General features: G+C 40.6%; 1 protein-coding gene across 12 annotated transcripts in view; it reads right to left on the minus strand.

The window, feature by feature from the left end:
- SPEF2 (sperm flagellar 2) overlaps positions 1-13,063 on the minus strand; it is a 201,707-nt gene that overhangs the window by 66,244 nt on the left and 122,400 nt on the right. For all 12 annotated transcript variants that reach the window (XR_003591923.3, XR_009596799.1, XR_009596798.1 and 9 more), the window contains 3 exons: positions 12,592-12,729; positions 6,100-6,251; positions 3,085-3,265 (listed from right to left, as the gene is read on the minus strand). Coding sequence is in view for 7 of the 12 variants with exons in the window: in XM_027980125.3 (XP_027835926.2) it covers positions 3,085-3,265; positions 6,100-6,251; positions 12,592-12,729 (471 nt within the window). In the remaining 5 variants the exon portion in view is untranslated. The remainder of the gene's footprint in view (positions 1-3,084; positions 3,266-6,099; positions 6,252-12,591; positions 12,730-13,063) is intronic.

A 13,063-nucleotide genomic window follows, 5' to 3' on the forward strand; every position in this document is an offset into this window, starting at 1 on the left:
CTCCAGATCCCTGCTGCAGAATCCCACCAAGCTTCACAACCGTGGCTCAGCATGTAACTGTCCTCAACTGTTCTGCGTGTTAGTCACTTAGTTGTGTCTGACTCTTTGCAACCCCAGAACTGTAGCCTGCCAGGCTTCTCTCTCCATGGGATTTTCCAGGCAAGAATACTGGAGTGGGTTGCCATTTACTTCTCCAGGGAATCTTCCCGACCCAGGGATCAAAACTGGGTCTTCCACATTGCAGGCAGACTCTTTACCATCTGAGCCTCCAAGGAAGCCTTCAGCTGTTCTATGACTATTAATGCTCATCTCCAATCTTGAAATGGGCTGAGAGTTCCCAAGAGCTAAGTGTGCCCTGTGTCTTAGTTTTATCCATAGCTTTTAGCGTCTGTGTTAATACTCATAGAAGATGCCCAGGAAAGGCTTACTGATTGACAGGATTTCTTTCTTTTTTTTTTAGTTATGAGCTGCCTGCACTTTGGTTTTTTTTTTTTAATATAAATTTATTTATTTTATTTGGAAGTTAATTACTTTACAATATTGTATTGTATTCATCAACATGAATCTGCTACAGGTATACACGTGTTCCCCACCCTGAACCCCCCTCCCTCCTCCCTCCCCGTACCATCCCTTTGGGTCATAACCATATACTACAGAATATATCCACAGCTTCTGGCGCAGTGGTCAAGAATCGATCTGCTAATGCAGGAGCCGTAAGAGATGCGGGTTTGATCCCTGGGTCAGGAAGATCCTCTGGAATAGGAAAAGGCAACTCGCTCCAGCATTCTTGCCTGGAAAATTCCATAGACAGAGAAGCCTGGTGGGCTACAGTCCATGGGGTCATGAAGAGTTGGACACGACTGAGCGACTGAGCACACACATGCACCCACAGCTCTTTCGGTATTAGGGGAACCTTGGAGGGATGCAGAAAGGTTTCAAAGAGCAAGGCAGCTTTTTTGGTGTGCGTGCATGCTTTTTAATCAGATGCTTTTTTTGATAAAAATGAATTTCATGATATATACTGTACTTTCAAATTCTTGGTAAAACTGTTAACATACTCACCTAAATTGCAAGCAATTTGTTTTTGAATCCGTTCTTGCAAGGCACAATAAGTTAGCAATTTCCTTTAAAATTGGATTTTTCTTCTCTGTAAACAGCCTTGTGATAATGGTGACGGTGATTATCATTACCTGCATTTTTGTAGTCCACTTCCCTCAAACACTTCTGGGTCTCTTTCAAAAATTAGCATAATTCACAGTACACCTAGTAATCTAGCTTGTAAGACTGAAGAAACTCTAGAAATAATGCTTTGACATAGTGGGCGTTAAACATGACTAGTTTCTTTGAAATCATTGCATACCTGCTAATTAGAAGAAAGTTCTGCTAAAAATTAACATAACATACTAAGTGGATAGCTCTTGGTAAAGCTGCTGTGTACAGAAAAAGCCCAGGCCAAAGTGCTGTCATTTCAATTGCCCTGATCTCAGCTGGTCCTGTTCTCCCTGCATCACTTCATTGAATCAAGCCTTTCTTATTTGAAACTCAAAGTTCGCTTGTGTGTGTTAGTTGCTCAGTTGTGTCTGACTTGTTGCGACCCCATGGACTGTCGGGGTCCAGACTCCTCCATCCATGGAATTCTCCAGGCAAGAATACTGGAGTGCATGGCCATTCCCTTTTCCAGGGGATCTTCCCAACCCAGGGATCGAACCTAGGTCTTCTGCATTGCAGGTGGATTCTTTACTGTCTGAGCCAGCAGGGAAAGTTCTCTTAAGGTTATTTAATGTCAAAATTATTTGGAAGTCTACTAGGAATATAAAGGGCTTCCCTAATAACTCAGTTGGTAAAGAATCCACCTGCAATGCAGGAGACCCCAGTTCGATTCCTGGGTCAGGAAGGTCTGCTGGAGAAGGGATAGGCTACCCACTCCAGTATTCTTGGGCTTCTCTTGTAGCTCAGCTAGTAAAGAATCTGCCTGCAATGCGGGAGACCTGGGTTAAGTCATAAATCAGGATTCAAATGTAATTATTGGGAATATTAATTACTAAACAATCCTTCCTCCTATGCTTTCTGTATGGTTTTCAAAAGTCTGTAAGCAAAGTGGTACAGTTTTAAACAAATTTCTTAACATAATGATCTATTATATTTAGTTTCCAAAAAACTTTCATATTCATTATTTCATTGGACCTTTTCAATCATTCAAGAAAGGCTAGGTACAATGTCTCTCATGTTACAGATAAGGAACTGAAGACTCAGAGAGGTTAAGTGATTTTCCTGAGATCACTCAGCTTAACCAAGAGGTATGGCCAGGGCTCTTGGTGCTGTATGATACTCTCTGAGAATCTAATATTTTAAAACTTATTTTCCTAGGTAATTTTAGTGGGATGCATAAGACTTGTAAATTATGTTCATGTTCAGTTAAATGAAGAAAAATAATTAATCAACTTCTCTTTTTAGAACTTCTAGATCTGGCTTTCTACTCTCTGGTGCTTGGTAGTTGTGGTCTTTGCAGGCTACAGCTCATTGCCACTGCCATCATCATTTATACGAACATCAGTGTCACCAGCATAGCAGCAGAAGCATCTCAAGAACGTACTGAGGACTCAATATTGTGTTAGATGTGGGCATTATGCTAGGTGTAGCAGATACAGAAAGTTTTAGAATTGTTAAGTATTCAGGAAAACATTAATGAGATGAAAATTATAAACAATAACATAGACAATAAGAGTCAAGAGTAGGAGAGACAATTACTGCTACAAGGATTGGAAGAGCATATGATCACAGAAGGTTTGGGCTTTGGGAAACAGACAACCAAGTGGTTGGTAATGATGGTAATACTAAGACTTAAAGAAAGTGTAGGCTAAATTCCTGATTAAAAATCTGGCCCTATTGGGTCCCATTCTTAAATGGCAAAGTTGGCCTCTCTGTTTCTCTTATTTCTTTTAGGAAAAAAAAAAAGAGAAACTTCTGAGAGATATAAATGTATATTGTGAACATTGTGTAAGCTTTACATTCATAGCATATTGCCAATTTTGGAATTCAATGAATGGGTGTTATTAAAAGAAAATGTAAACCAGCATTGCTTACCATGTGAGATACTGCCAAAGAAGACTGCTGCCACGTATCCATCACCATCTTCTCATCAGTCTCAAAGTTTAACTCTACACTTTCCAGCGTGTAATCGATCTTGCCCTTCAGGATGCTTTTTGTTTTTGGTTTGGATAAAGCTGACTCTGGAGAAATGGATCTTCGAGGAACCAGGGGTATTCTTGGGAAAATCAACAAAAAAGAAATATAAAGACTTTAACAGAATTCTATTTTTGTGGCCATGCTATTTGGAAAATTTTGTTCTCTTGTTCTAAGAAGAACCCTTTAGATGGAGAAAAGACTATGAAAGGCTGTATTCAAATTTTTATGATCCAGAGACTCTTATTAACAAGAGGAAACTAGAGACAAGTAATGTTAAAACATAATCTTTAGGACTAATTCTTGGTAATTATGAGGAAGGCAATTTTATGAAGAAATTCAATTTTGGAATTTATCTGGGATATAAACTTCTGACAAGGAATAAATCAGTCATGAAAAAGAGAACCAAATAGATTTGAGCATCACTTCTTTAATATGACTAGCACTTGGCTTCTGGAAATGAACAGTTAAAAGTGGGATATATTATAATAGATGTGAGGTCTGTAAGGGGTGTCTCACTGAGGTTTGAGAGTACCAGCATCCCTCCCCCAACTTTGAGAATGGATGATGAACTGTTTTGCAAAGTGCTGTGAGAACACAGAGTTAAGCTTTCCCCCTGCTCTCAACCATATTGGAGCTGCCCCTGGGAATGTCCAATCCCTGAAGGATCCCAGGATCTCAGAGGCCAACTGCAGGCAGTGATCCACAGATCAGAATGCTTACTGTGACTGGGATCCTGCTCAGTGATAGAACATAGGAAGGGCTTTCAGCTTGGGCAAAAAGGAGCTCCCAGGATGCCTTGGCTAAAACTTGAGAAGAGCAAGCAGTTAGCTTGGCAGACTCAAGTTGCTGGGGAATGGAGCAGTGATGCAGAAAGCTGGCTGTGAATTTCTACAAATCACTGGCTTGGTCATGTTTTGAAGCATCAGATGAGGTTTTCTGAAGCTGGCTCTTTGATTATCACAATGTTTGGAATTTTGACAGTACACAGTACCTATGGAGGCCACGTGTTTATGACTCAGTACCCACCTACCCACAAGGCCAGTTGACACTTTAATAATCAAGTAATGCTCAGTCTCAGTCACTGAGACATATTAGATTCATGTGCCTAATCAGTTAAGGTAAAGGTTGTGTGATTATCTCTAGACATTTAAGATGGGGCAACAGGCAATTCGGAACACCTTGCTTTGGAGGACTGCAGTAGCAGCATATCATTTAAAAAAGGAATCTGGGTTTAGAATTCATCTACTGAGAAAAATTCTGGTCTAGCCAGTCCTCTCACTATCAGTAGATATTTCAGTAGATATTAACTGGGGCATGTCACTTGACTTTCTGAGGCTCCATTCCTCTTGGAAGAATACAAATATAATAATAATATTATTATTTTTATACATTCTTTATTATTAGTTAATACCATTATTATTACTATTAGGTTGCTGGAGGAATAAAATAGACAAACTATGTGAAAATGCTTGATGCTGTGCTCATTTCCCTACACATGTTAAAGAGACTGGTTGACTGGTTGGTTGGCCAGTTGACACATCTATTGGCTGAGAGTTCCAGGAGTTACTTACAGCAGTGACTTGAGGTTGAGATTGGTGCAGAGTACTTTTGTAGAAAATAAGAACTGGCTGTTCTTTTGCCCATCTCATTCTACTAACCAACATTAACAGCTTCCCCATTATGCCTGACTTGCTATTTTGTGCTAAGAACAGAATGCACTGCTACTGGGGACACTGAAACTTGGCCTCTTTTGATGACTTGATGGTTCATATCACTTTGGAAATTTTCTTATTGTTTTTAATTGCAATGTTCTCTTTCTGCACTGGCTGAGTTAAAACACTGATCTCGTATTTGAGTCAAAAAGAGGGTACAGAGTTTCCTTTTTGTGTTTTCTTGCTTACGTGTGGTCCTGACAGGGACATGATGGGACTAGATGGAATAGGTCTACAGAGAAATGGGTCTCAGATCACTGTGGAATCCTGTTGTGCTCAGGCCATTTCAAATTCTTGATGGCAAAAGGGAGCATAAAACAAGAGATACTCACAATTAAAACAGTGCATGTGAGGAAGAATAGTTCATTGTCATATTATGCAATAAAGATAATAGTTACCACTTATCGAGAGTCACTGGGACTAGGTCTCAAGTTTTCTGACTCTCAGACATGGTGCTATATGTTGTGAGGATTTCATTTTCTGCAGTCTTCATAACCACCCTACTTCTACAGATAATGAAACCAAGGCTTAAGAGAGTTGGGGGTGACTTTTCCAAATAAGTTGTTTTAATTTACTTACATATAACTAGTAATTGGCTAAAAATGTAATCTTTATTCTACCCTTACCGCCAAGTTTATTTTCATGCTGGTGGGAATCTGATGTTAGATCACTAAGAAGTTTCAGTCTCACAAAGACATAACCACATAAGTTTGAGTCTTTACTGTTTCTCAGTTTCCTATACTGTAAAAGAAGATACATAATGCCTTGCAGTTTCATTTACATGATGTCACACACAGACACACCCATACACACAGAACAGCATGAGACCTTTCGTAAAAGTGGTAGAGGGTCATGATCCCTTACCAGAAAGTCTTTGGTCAAAAGTGTTTCAGAATTCAGAATTTGTATATACTGTATACTCCCTATCATCCCCAGCAGTCTGGTAGAAGCACTCCGTTACAAAACACACTATATCTCTGCAGCAAAAATGAGTAATCAGTGAGTAGATAAGTAGAATAAATAATGCATATCAACAGTCTTTGTCAAAGTTAGAAAAGAAATTCAGTTTTCAGACCTTTTTTTTTTTTTTTTGATTTTGGATTAGCAGATACAGGAGTGTGGTTTTATAATGGTGTTCGATTTAAAATCACAAAGCTTTATGCTCAGACTAATTACAGTGCAACATGATAGTCTACCTTACCTAAGCTGGCTTTCCAAAATATCTCTACTATCCAGTCGGACCAGTGGGACTCGAGTGAATTTCTTAGTGTCATCCATCGGAATTTTACATTCCATGGCCCTGTAATAATCTTGCAGGAATCTCTTCGTATCTTGGAAACGGTTCAGTTCTGCCTTTAATAGCAAATATGAATGTTAATACCCAAGACAGAATAAGATAATCTGTACATATTTTCCATATAAGCTCTGTAAACACTATTTAAAAACAGTAGGTTGAAATCAGCTTTCTAGAAACTAAGAGAAGTGGTTTTAAGTGTTTATATAAGATTTCATAAAAATTAAAGAAAGTTGGTAAGTTTGCATTCTCTGTACTTATTGATTATGAGTCCACTTAACAAGATGACGTTTCCATTCCTCTTAATAATGTTACAAAAGATAGTATGATGTCTGAAATAGCACATATTAGTCATTATTTTGACATTAGGAATTCTTTGTGCCGTATATTCAACCAAGCAATACATTAGCAAACATTTGAATGTGTTTCATCATACATAACACATTAGTTGACTTGGTAAATACTAAAAGTACACCAAAAATACATAATATAAATACATACACTGCTATAAAAAAACTGAAACACAAAATAAGATTAGGTATTGGTCCTGTAGGACTATGAAATGTAGCTGTGGAGAACTAACAAATGGTGAGGTGAAGTGATAATGAATAGTCTTTTTTCTCACAGTTTTCATTCCTGCTCAACATGAACAGAAGGGAGGTCACTCCTCCAAGGTCAAAACAAAATGCCTCTGCTAACTTTGCCAGTAGGCATCTTGAGGGACAGGAAATGGAGAAGCACAGAGGAGCATCAGTTATTCCTGAGTGACTCCCTCCCAGCAGGTTGTTTCCGTTTGTGGTAATTGTGACATGTATGTGCAGTGAGATTCCACACACTGTCAATTCCACAAACAGACCATGAGTTTTCCAACCTACTCTCCTATCAGATGTCAGATCAGTTGGCATATCATAGGTGCTTCTCTCTGGTGGTGTAACCATGACCTTCATTCTTTGCTTTTATTAGTAGGGCTACTTAAACCAGTTCAGTTCAGTTCAGTTGCTCAGTCAGGTCTGACTATTTGTGACCCCGTAGACTGTAGCACACCAGGCTTCCCTGACCATCACCAACTCCCAGAGCTTGCTCAAACTCATATCCATCAAGTCAGTGAGGCCATCCAACCATCTCATCCTCTGTCATCCCCTTCTCCTCCTGCCTTCACTCTTTCTCAGCATCAGAGTCTTTTCCAATAAGTCAGTTCTTTGCATCAGGTGGCCAAAGTTTTGGAGCTTCAGCTTCAGCATCAGTCCTTCCAATGAATATTCAGGACTGATTTCCATTAGGATTGACTTGGTTGGTTTGAATGATTGGTTTGATCTCCTTGCAGTCCAAGGGACTCTCAAGATGGAAGCTATTATACAGATGTATTCCACAAGAGTTAGTTAATTATAGAAAGCATTTTCTAAAAACAACAAAACTCACCTGGTGTTTAAAGCTCTTTGCTGAACCTAACTCAGGATATTTATAGGGGCTTCCCTGGTGGCTCAGATGTTAGAGTCTGCCTGCTACGTGGGAGATTCTGGATCGATTCTTGGGTGGGGAAGATCCTGTGGAGAAGGGAATGGCTACCCACTCCAGTATTTTTGCCTGGAGAGTCCCATGGAGAGGGGAGCATGGCAGAATATTTATAAAGGGGTCCCTATATTCAGCAAGCAAGTAATGTTGTCATTTATGTAAGAAAACATCAAGGAACAGTCTTGTACTGCCATACTGAGTTTGGAAAAAATAAGTGTCTGCTTTGCATTGTAGTCTACAACAAAAGACAAGGATGGTTTCAATAGATTTGTTTTTGATACAGGAATGGAGGGGCCAAACTGATCTTAAAAAGCTGCTCTCTGCAGTATTAAACTTTTCTAGCTAAATAACTGAAATAGGAAGAAATTCCTTTGGTTAATTCTATACTGTAAATAAAATTACCATTTATATATTATCTTAAGATATGAAGAAAAGCTATGACCAACCCAGAGAGCATATTAAAAAATAGAGACATTACTTTGCTGACAAAGGTTTGTCTAGTCAAAGCTATGGTTTTTCCAGAGGTCATGTATGGATGTGAGAGTTGGACTATAAAGAAAGCTGAGTACCAAAGAATTGATGCTTTTAATGTGTGGTGTTGGAGAAGACTCTTGAGAGTCCCTTGGACAGCAAGGAGATCAAACCAGTCCACCCTAAAGGAAATCAGTCCTGAATATTCATTGGAAGGACTGATGCTGAAGCTGAAACTCCATTACTTTGGCCGCTGACTCATTGGAAAAGACTTTGATGCTGGGAAAGATTGAAGGCAGGAGGAGAAGGGGATGACAGAGGATGAGATGGTTGGATGGCCTCACTGACTCGATGGACATGAGTTTGAGCAAGCTTTGGGATTTGCTGATGGACAGGGAAACCTGGTGTGCTGCAGTCCACAAGGTCACAAAGAGTTGGAAATGACTGAGCAACTGAACTGAACTGAACTGATACTCAAGAGAATCTTCAGGATATCACATTTACAGTGTGTGGCATGCAAATGTATTAATAAACCCAATTTGTACAAATTGGATATTGACAAATAAATTTGGGGAACTGAAGTATTGTGAGGCTATAAAAATTGTTAAACTATAAGCTTATGGTTTAATAATGCTTACCAAATTAGCATTATTTGTTAAATATATTTAGAAATCAGGAAATTATTCCCTCCTTAACATAGAGAACTGAACTCTTTAATTATGATTAAGATTAGTAGGTCCTATTTTATATAATTGGTATTTCAGACAGTGCTGGTATCCATGCCTCAGACTAACTCTGTTATTTTATATAAAACATTAATTTATTTTTTGGGGACATAATTTGACTAATTATACAGCTAACTATGAATAAGATGCCATCGTACATCCACAATACCCATATAAGCAGAATTAAGATTCTTTTCACACTTGTGATAGCTAGTAAATCATGCTTTCTCATTGTTTCTGTCTTCATAGAATCTCAGTTTTGAAAGCGATCTTAGAAATCACCTTGCATAGCATTTTCTAAAATTTGTTTTGTACAAACCTTGTCTTCAATTCAGTTCAGTTGCTCAGTCATGTCCGACTCTTTGCAACCTTGTGTACTGCAGCACGCCAGGCTTCCCTGTCCATCACCAACTCCCGGAGCTTGCTCAAACTCACGTCCATCGGCTTGGTGATGCCATTTAATGATCTCACCTTCTGTCATCCCCTTCTCCTCCTGCCTTCACTCTTTCCCAGCATCAGGGTCTTTTCCAATGAGTCAGTTCTTCGAAACAAGTGGCCGAAGTATTGGAGTTTCCGTTTCAGCATCAGTCCTTCCAGTGAATATTCAGGACTGATTTCCTTTAGGATGGACTGGTTAGATGTCCTTGCAGTCCAAGGGACTCTCAAGAGTTCTCCAACACCACAGTTCAAAAGCATCAATTCTTCAGTGCTCAGCTTTCTTTATAGTCCAACTCTCACCTCCGTACATGACTACTGGAAAAACCATAGCTTTGACTAGACAGACCTTTGTCCACAAAGTAATGTCTCTGCTTTTTAATAGGCTGTCTAGTTTGGTCATAGATTTTCTTCAAAGCAGCAAGAGTCTTTTAATTTCATGGCCATAGTTACCATGTGCAGTGATTTTGGAGCCCCCGCCCCCCAAAATAAAGTTTCTCACTGTTTCCATTGATTCCCCATCTATTTGCCATGTCAATCTTGTCTTATAGACCGCTAATGAGTGCCACGTTGGGAATAAAACAAAGAAAAACTTTGCAACATCAGTTTCAGAAATCCTGGGTTAGCACACTCAAAGAGTTTCTATATTGCAGGGCATCTTGATAATAATAATATGTCAATATTTTTGTTAATGTCCCAGCAAGAAGGAAGGGTAGAGTACATAGCCCTTCCCAAAGTCTTTTGAATAATCAAGTCCTTGTTTTGTAAAACATCTTGTAAGAGTAGTGTTTTACAGAATCCACCTTGGGAAACACTTACCTAGCCATAAACCCTTGACAACTTTCACAAAGATTTTTCTCTCCTTCACAAATATGCACAAGATTCTGCTTATGGGCTTCTGGACCAGCAGCTTAAGGGCCTGCAAAGTCTATTATCTGATGGACAGTTCCAATCATTAGGCTCTTTTTTTTACTTATTGAACTGAAATCTACTGCTCTCCTGTAGTTTACAACTTTGTTTTTTTCCTTTTTTATAGGATTCTGTCAATCCATGCAGAATAAGGCCTTTTCTGTTCTATTGGCTAGCCTTTAACTATGGAAAAACTGATGACAAATCAGTGGTCAGAGGTACTGGCCCAGGAGTTAGACTCCCTGAGTCCAAATCCCAGTTCTCTCTTGATTGGCGTGTGGCATTGGTCAAATTACTTCATCTTTGTTTGCCTCGGTTTCCTCATCTGTGAAATGAGCACTAAGACAGAATGTACAGCCTAGGGTTCCTATGAAGGTTTAATGTATTGCACATGAAGAATCCTTAGAACTGTGTCTGGCACATACAGATTAAGAATTTAATACATATTAGCCTTTATTTGGAGAAGGCAATGGCACCCTACTCCAGTACTCTTGCCTGGAAAATCCCATGGATGGAGGAGCCTGGTAGGCTGCAGTCCATGGGGTCGCTTGGAGTCAGACACGACTGAGCGACTTCACTTTCATTTTTTATTTTCATGCATTGGAGAAGGAAATGGCAACCCACTCCAGTGTTCTTGCCTGGAGAATCCCAGGGATGGGTGAGCCTGGTGGGCTGCCATCTATGGGGTCACATAGAGTCGGACATGACTGAAGCAACTTAGCAGCAGCCTTTATTTGCTGTCCTTTCCTTTACCCTCCCCCACCCCCACCAAGTTGGTTTTAGATGTAGATTCTGTATCTCAGGGAGAGTCTGAAAGGCAGGTATTGTGGAGTGTAAGAGTTATGCCATTTTCACAAGAGGTGAGTATTCCTTGGACTTCTTGGGATTTACAAAAATTCTCTAATCCCTTTCCCTTCACTATTGGATTTCTGTTATTTCTACCCTAAGCTTTTGACACACGTTTACCAACATTCAATATCCGCTTACCCAAAGTGGTGCCCCAGGGGTGTCACCCCAGCGGGTTTAGGCTGCTGGGTGTCTCGCCTTCATACTCAGCACAACCCATGTCTTGTGGCTCTCTCCTGCATCCCAGAGCCAGCAATCAGGGAGGCAGCTCCTGTCTCTTAGGCTTCTGCTTCCAGTGGTCCACAATTGTCTCTTGGAGTGCTGGAAGTCCTCGCCTTCAAAGTCACTTGTTGAACAAATATTTACTGAACACCTCCTGTGCACAGCTCTGGCCAGCCTCAGCTAACTATCTTCATCTCCGGCAATAACTTCTCCTATAAACTAACCAGTTCAAGGCCTTTTCCACTGTATCCTCACTGCTATTTCTTAGGAAAGAATACTCCTGTAGACACAAGATACCCTTCATATTCCCCTCAGTGTGAAGAGATTATAGACAGGTTTCTCCCTAACTCCAGGCTCCGGATCTTCCTTGTCTGAGAGTATTTACTTTAAGAAATTTGTCTTTGTAAGCCCATTCTCTGTCACTTTGAGATGTAAATATCTTCAGATCTTTCCTCAGGTTCTAGGAACCAGAACTGTCTCTGTCAAGGACCTGGGAACCACCTCTTTGAGATGGCAGCATATGAAATGAAAGAAGCAGCCCCAGGTCCCTGTCCTCTGGGAGGAGAGGAGCTGACTTAGGAAGACATCCTGCTCCAAGCTGTAAAACTACTTGCATCAAGAAGAGAGGAGAAAGTTTACTTTTCCTTTAGGTGAGGCCAGTTGAGAAACACAGGTTGCTCATGACACCCCACCCTGCTCCAGCTCTTAGAAACATTCCAGCCCTTCTTCTTGGGAGAGCTGGATCTCCAGACTTGGTCTGTGCTCTCTCCCCTATTGTTGATGAATTTCTTGGGATGAAATCAACATCTGCCTCATTAGCTGGTCCAGCACGATTCATTATTTCAATGGGCTGCAAAAGCAAGTTAATTAGGTTGTTCTTATGAATGGTCTGTGTTGCCAATCTGAACACAAATGTTTTTCGGGAATCAAGGGCCTGCTGAGACTGATCCTGCCCATGTTCTGTGGCAAGGCTTCGGGTATCTGCTACAGGGGGCGAGGTAGTGACCCAGGACAGACACCATCTCTGCTGTCCCCTCCACAGCTCCAGGCCACCTGGAAACAACTGGTGAGATGTCGCTTGAGATGTTCCCAGTTCTGGTGTTTGCTTGAAATGGTTTATTTCAGCTGAATTCTTTGACAAGTTGGGGCTCAAGACTGGGTCGGATGCTCTGAGTGAAATGAGCTCCAAATGGCCCTTTACATTCCCAGAGGGGTGGTTAACAGGAGGGCTGTGGCCATAGAGGGCAGAGTCTGTGTCATTCTGACCAGCCACTCTTACCTGCATCAGTGAGAAGAAATGGTTCATGGCAATTCCCATTGAGTCCTGCAACCAGCTCTCGTTAATGATGTCCAGACGCTCCTGCTCTGCTTCTTCCTTACGGGCATCGCAAATGTCCCACAGGCGGTCCCGTAAATCCTGAACACAGAGAAGCAACGCTGTGAGGCTTCAGAATTGCAGCTTGGCTGATCTCCGTGTAATGAAACTAAAATCCTTTGCCTGTCCCCAAAATGTGCCTGAAGAAGATTTAGATCTAATGCATTCATGTATTTTATCCTTTTGCTCAACAAATCTTTATTTTGCTTCTACTCTGTCAGGTCCTCACTTTCTAAGACCCCCGTCAGCATACCCTGTACCCATGTTCAAACCTGCTGCAGTTCACTGTCTTCATGGGGGGCTATGGTTTCTGTATTCTAATCCTTCCTCACAAGACTTGTTTGGTTGAAACAAGACCTCTCAGGGAATTTTTGAG

This window comes from Ovis aries, chromosome 16, assembly GCF_016772045.2.
Source record: "Ovis aries strain OAR_USU_Benz2616 breed Rambouillet chromosome 16, ARS-UI_Ramb_v3.0, whole genome shotgun sequence".
Lineage (NCBI taxonomy): Eukaryota > Metazoa > Chordata > Mammalia > Artiodactyla > Bovidae > Ovis > Ovis aries.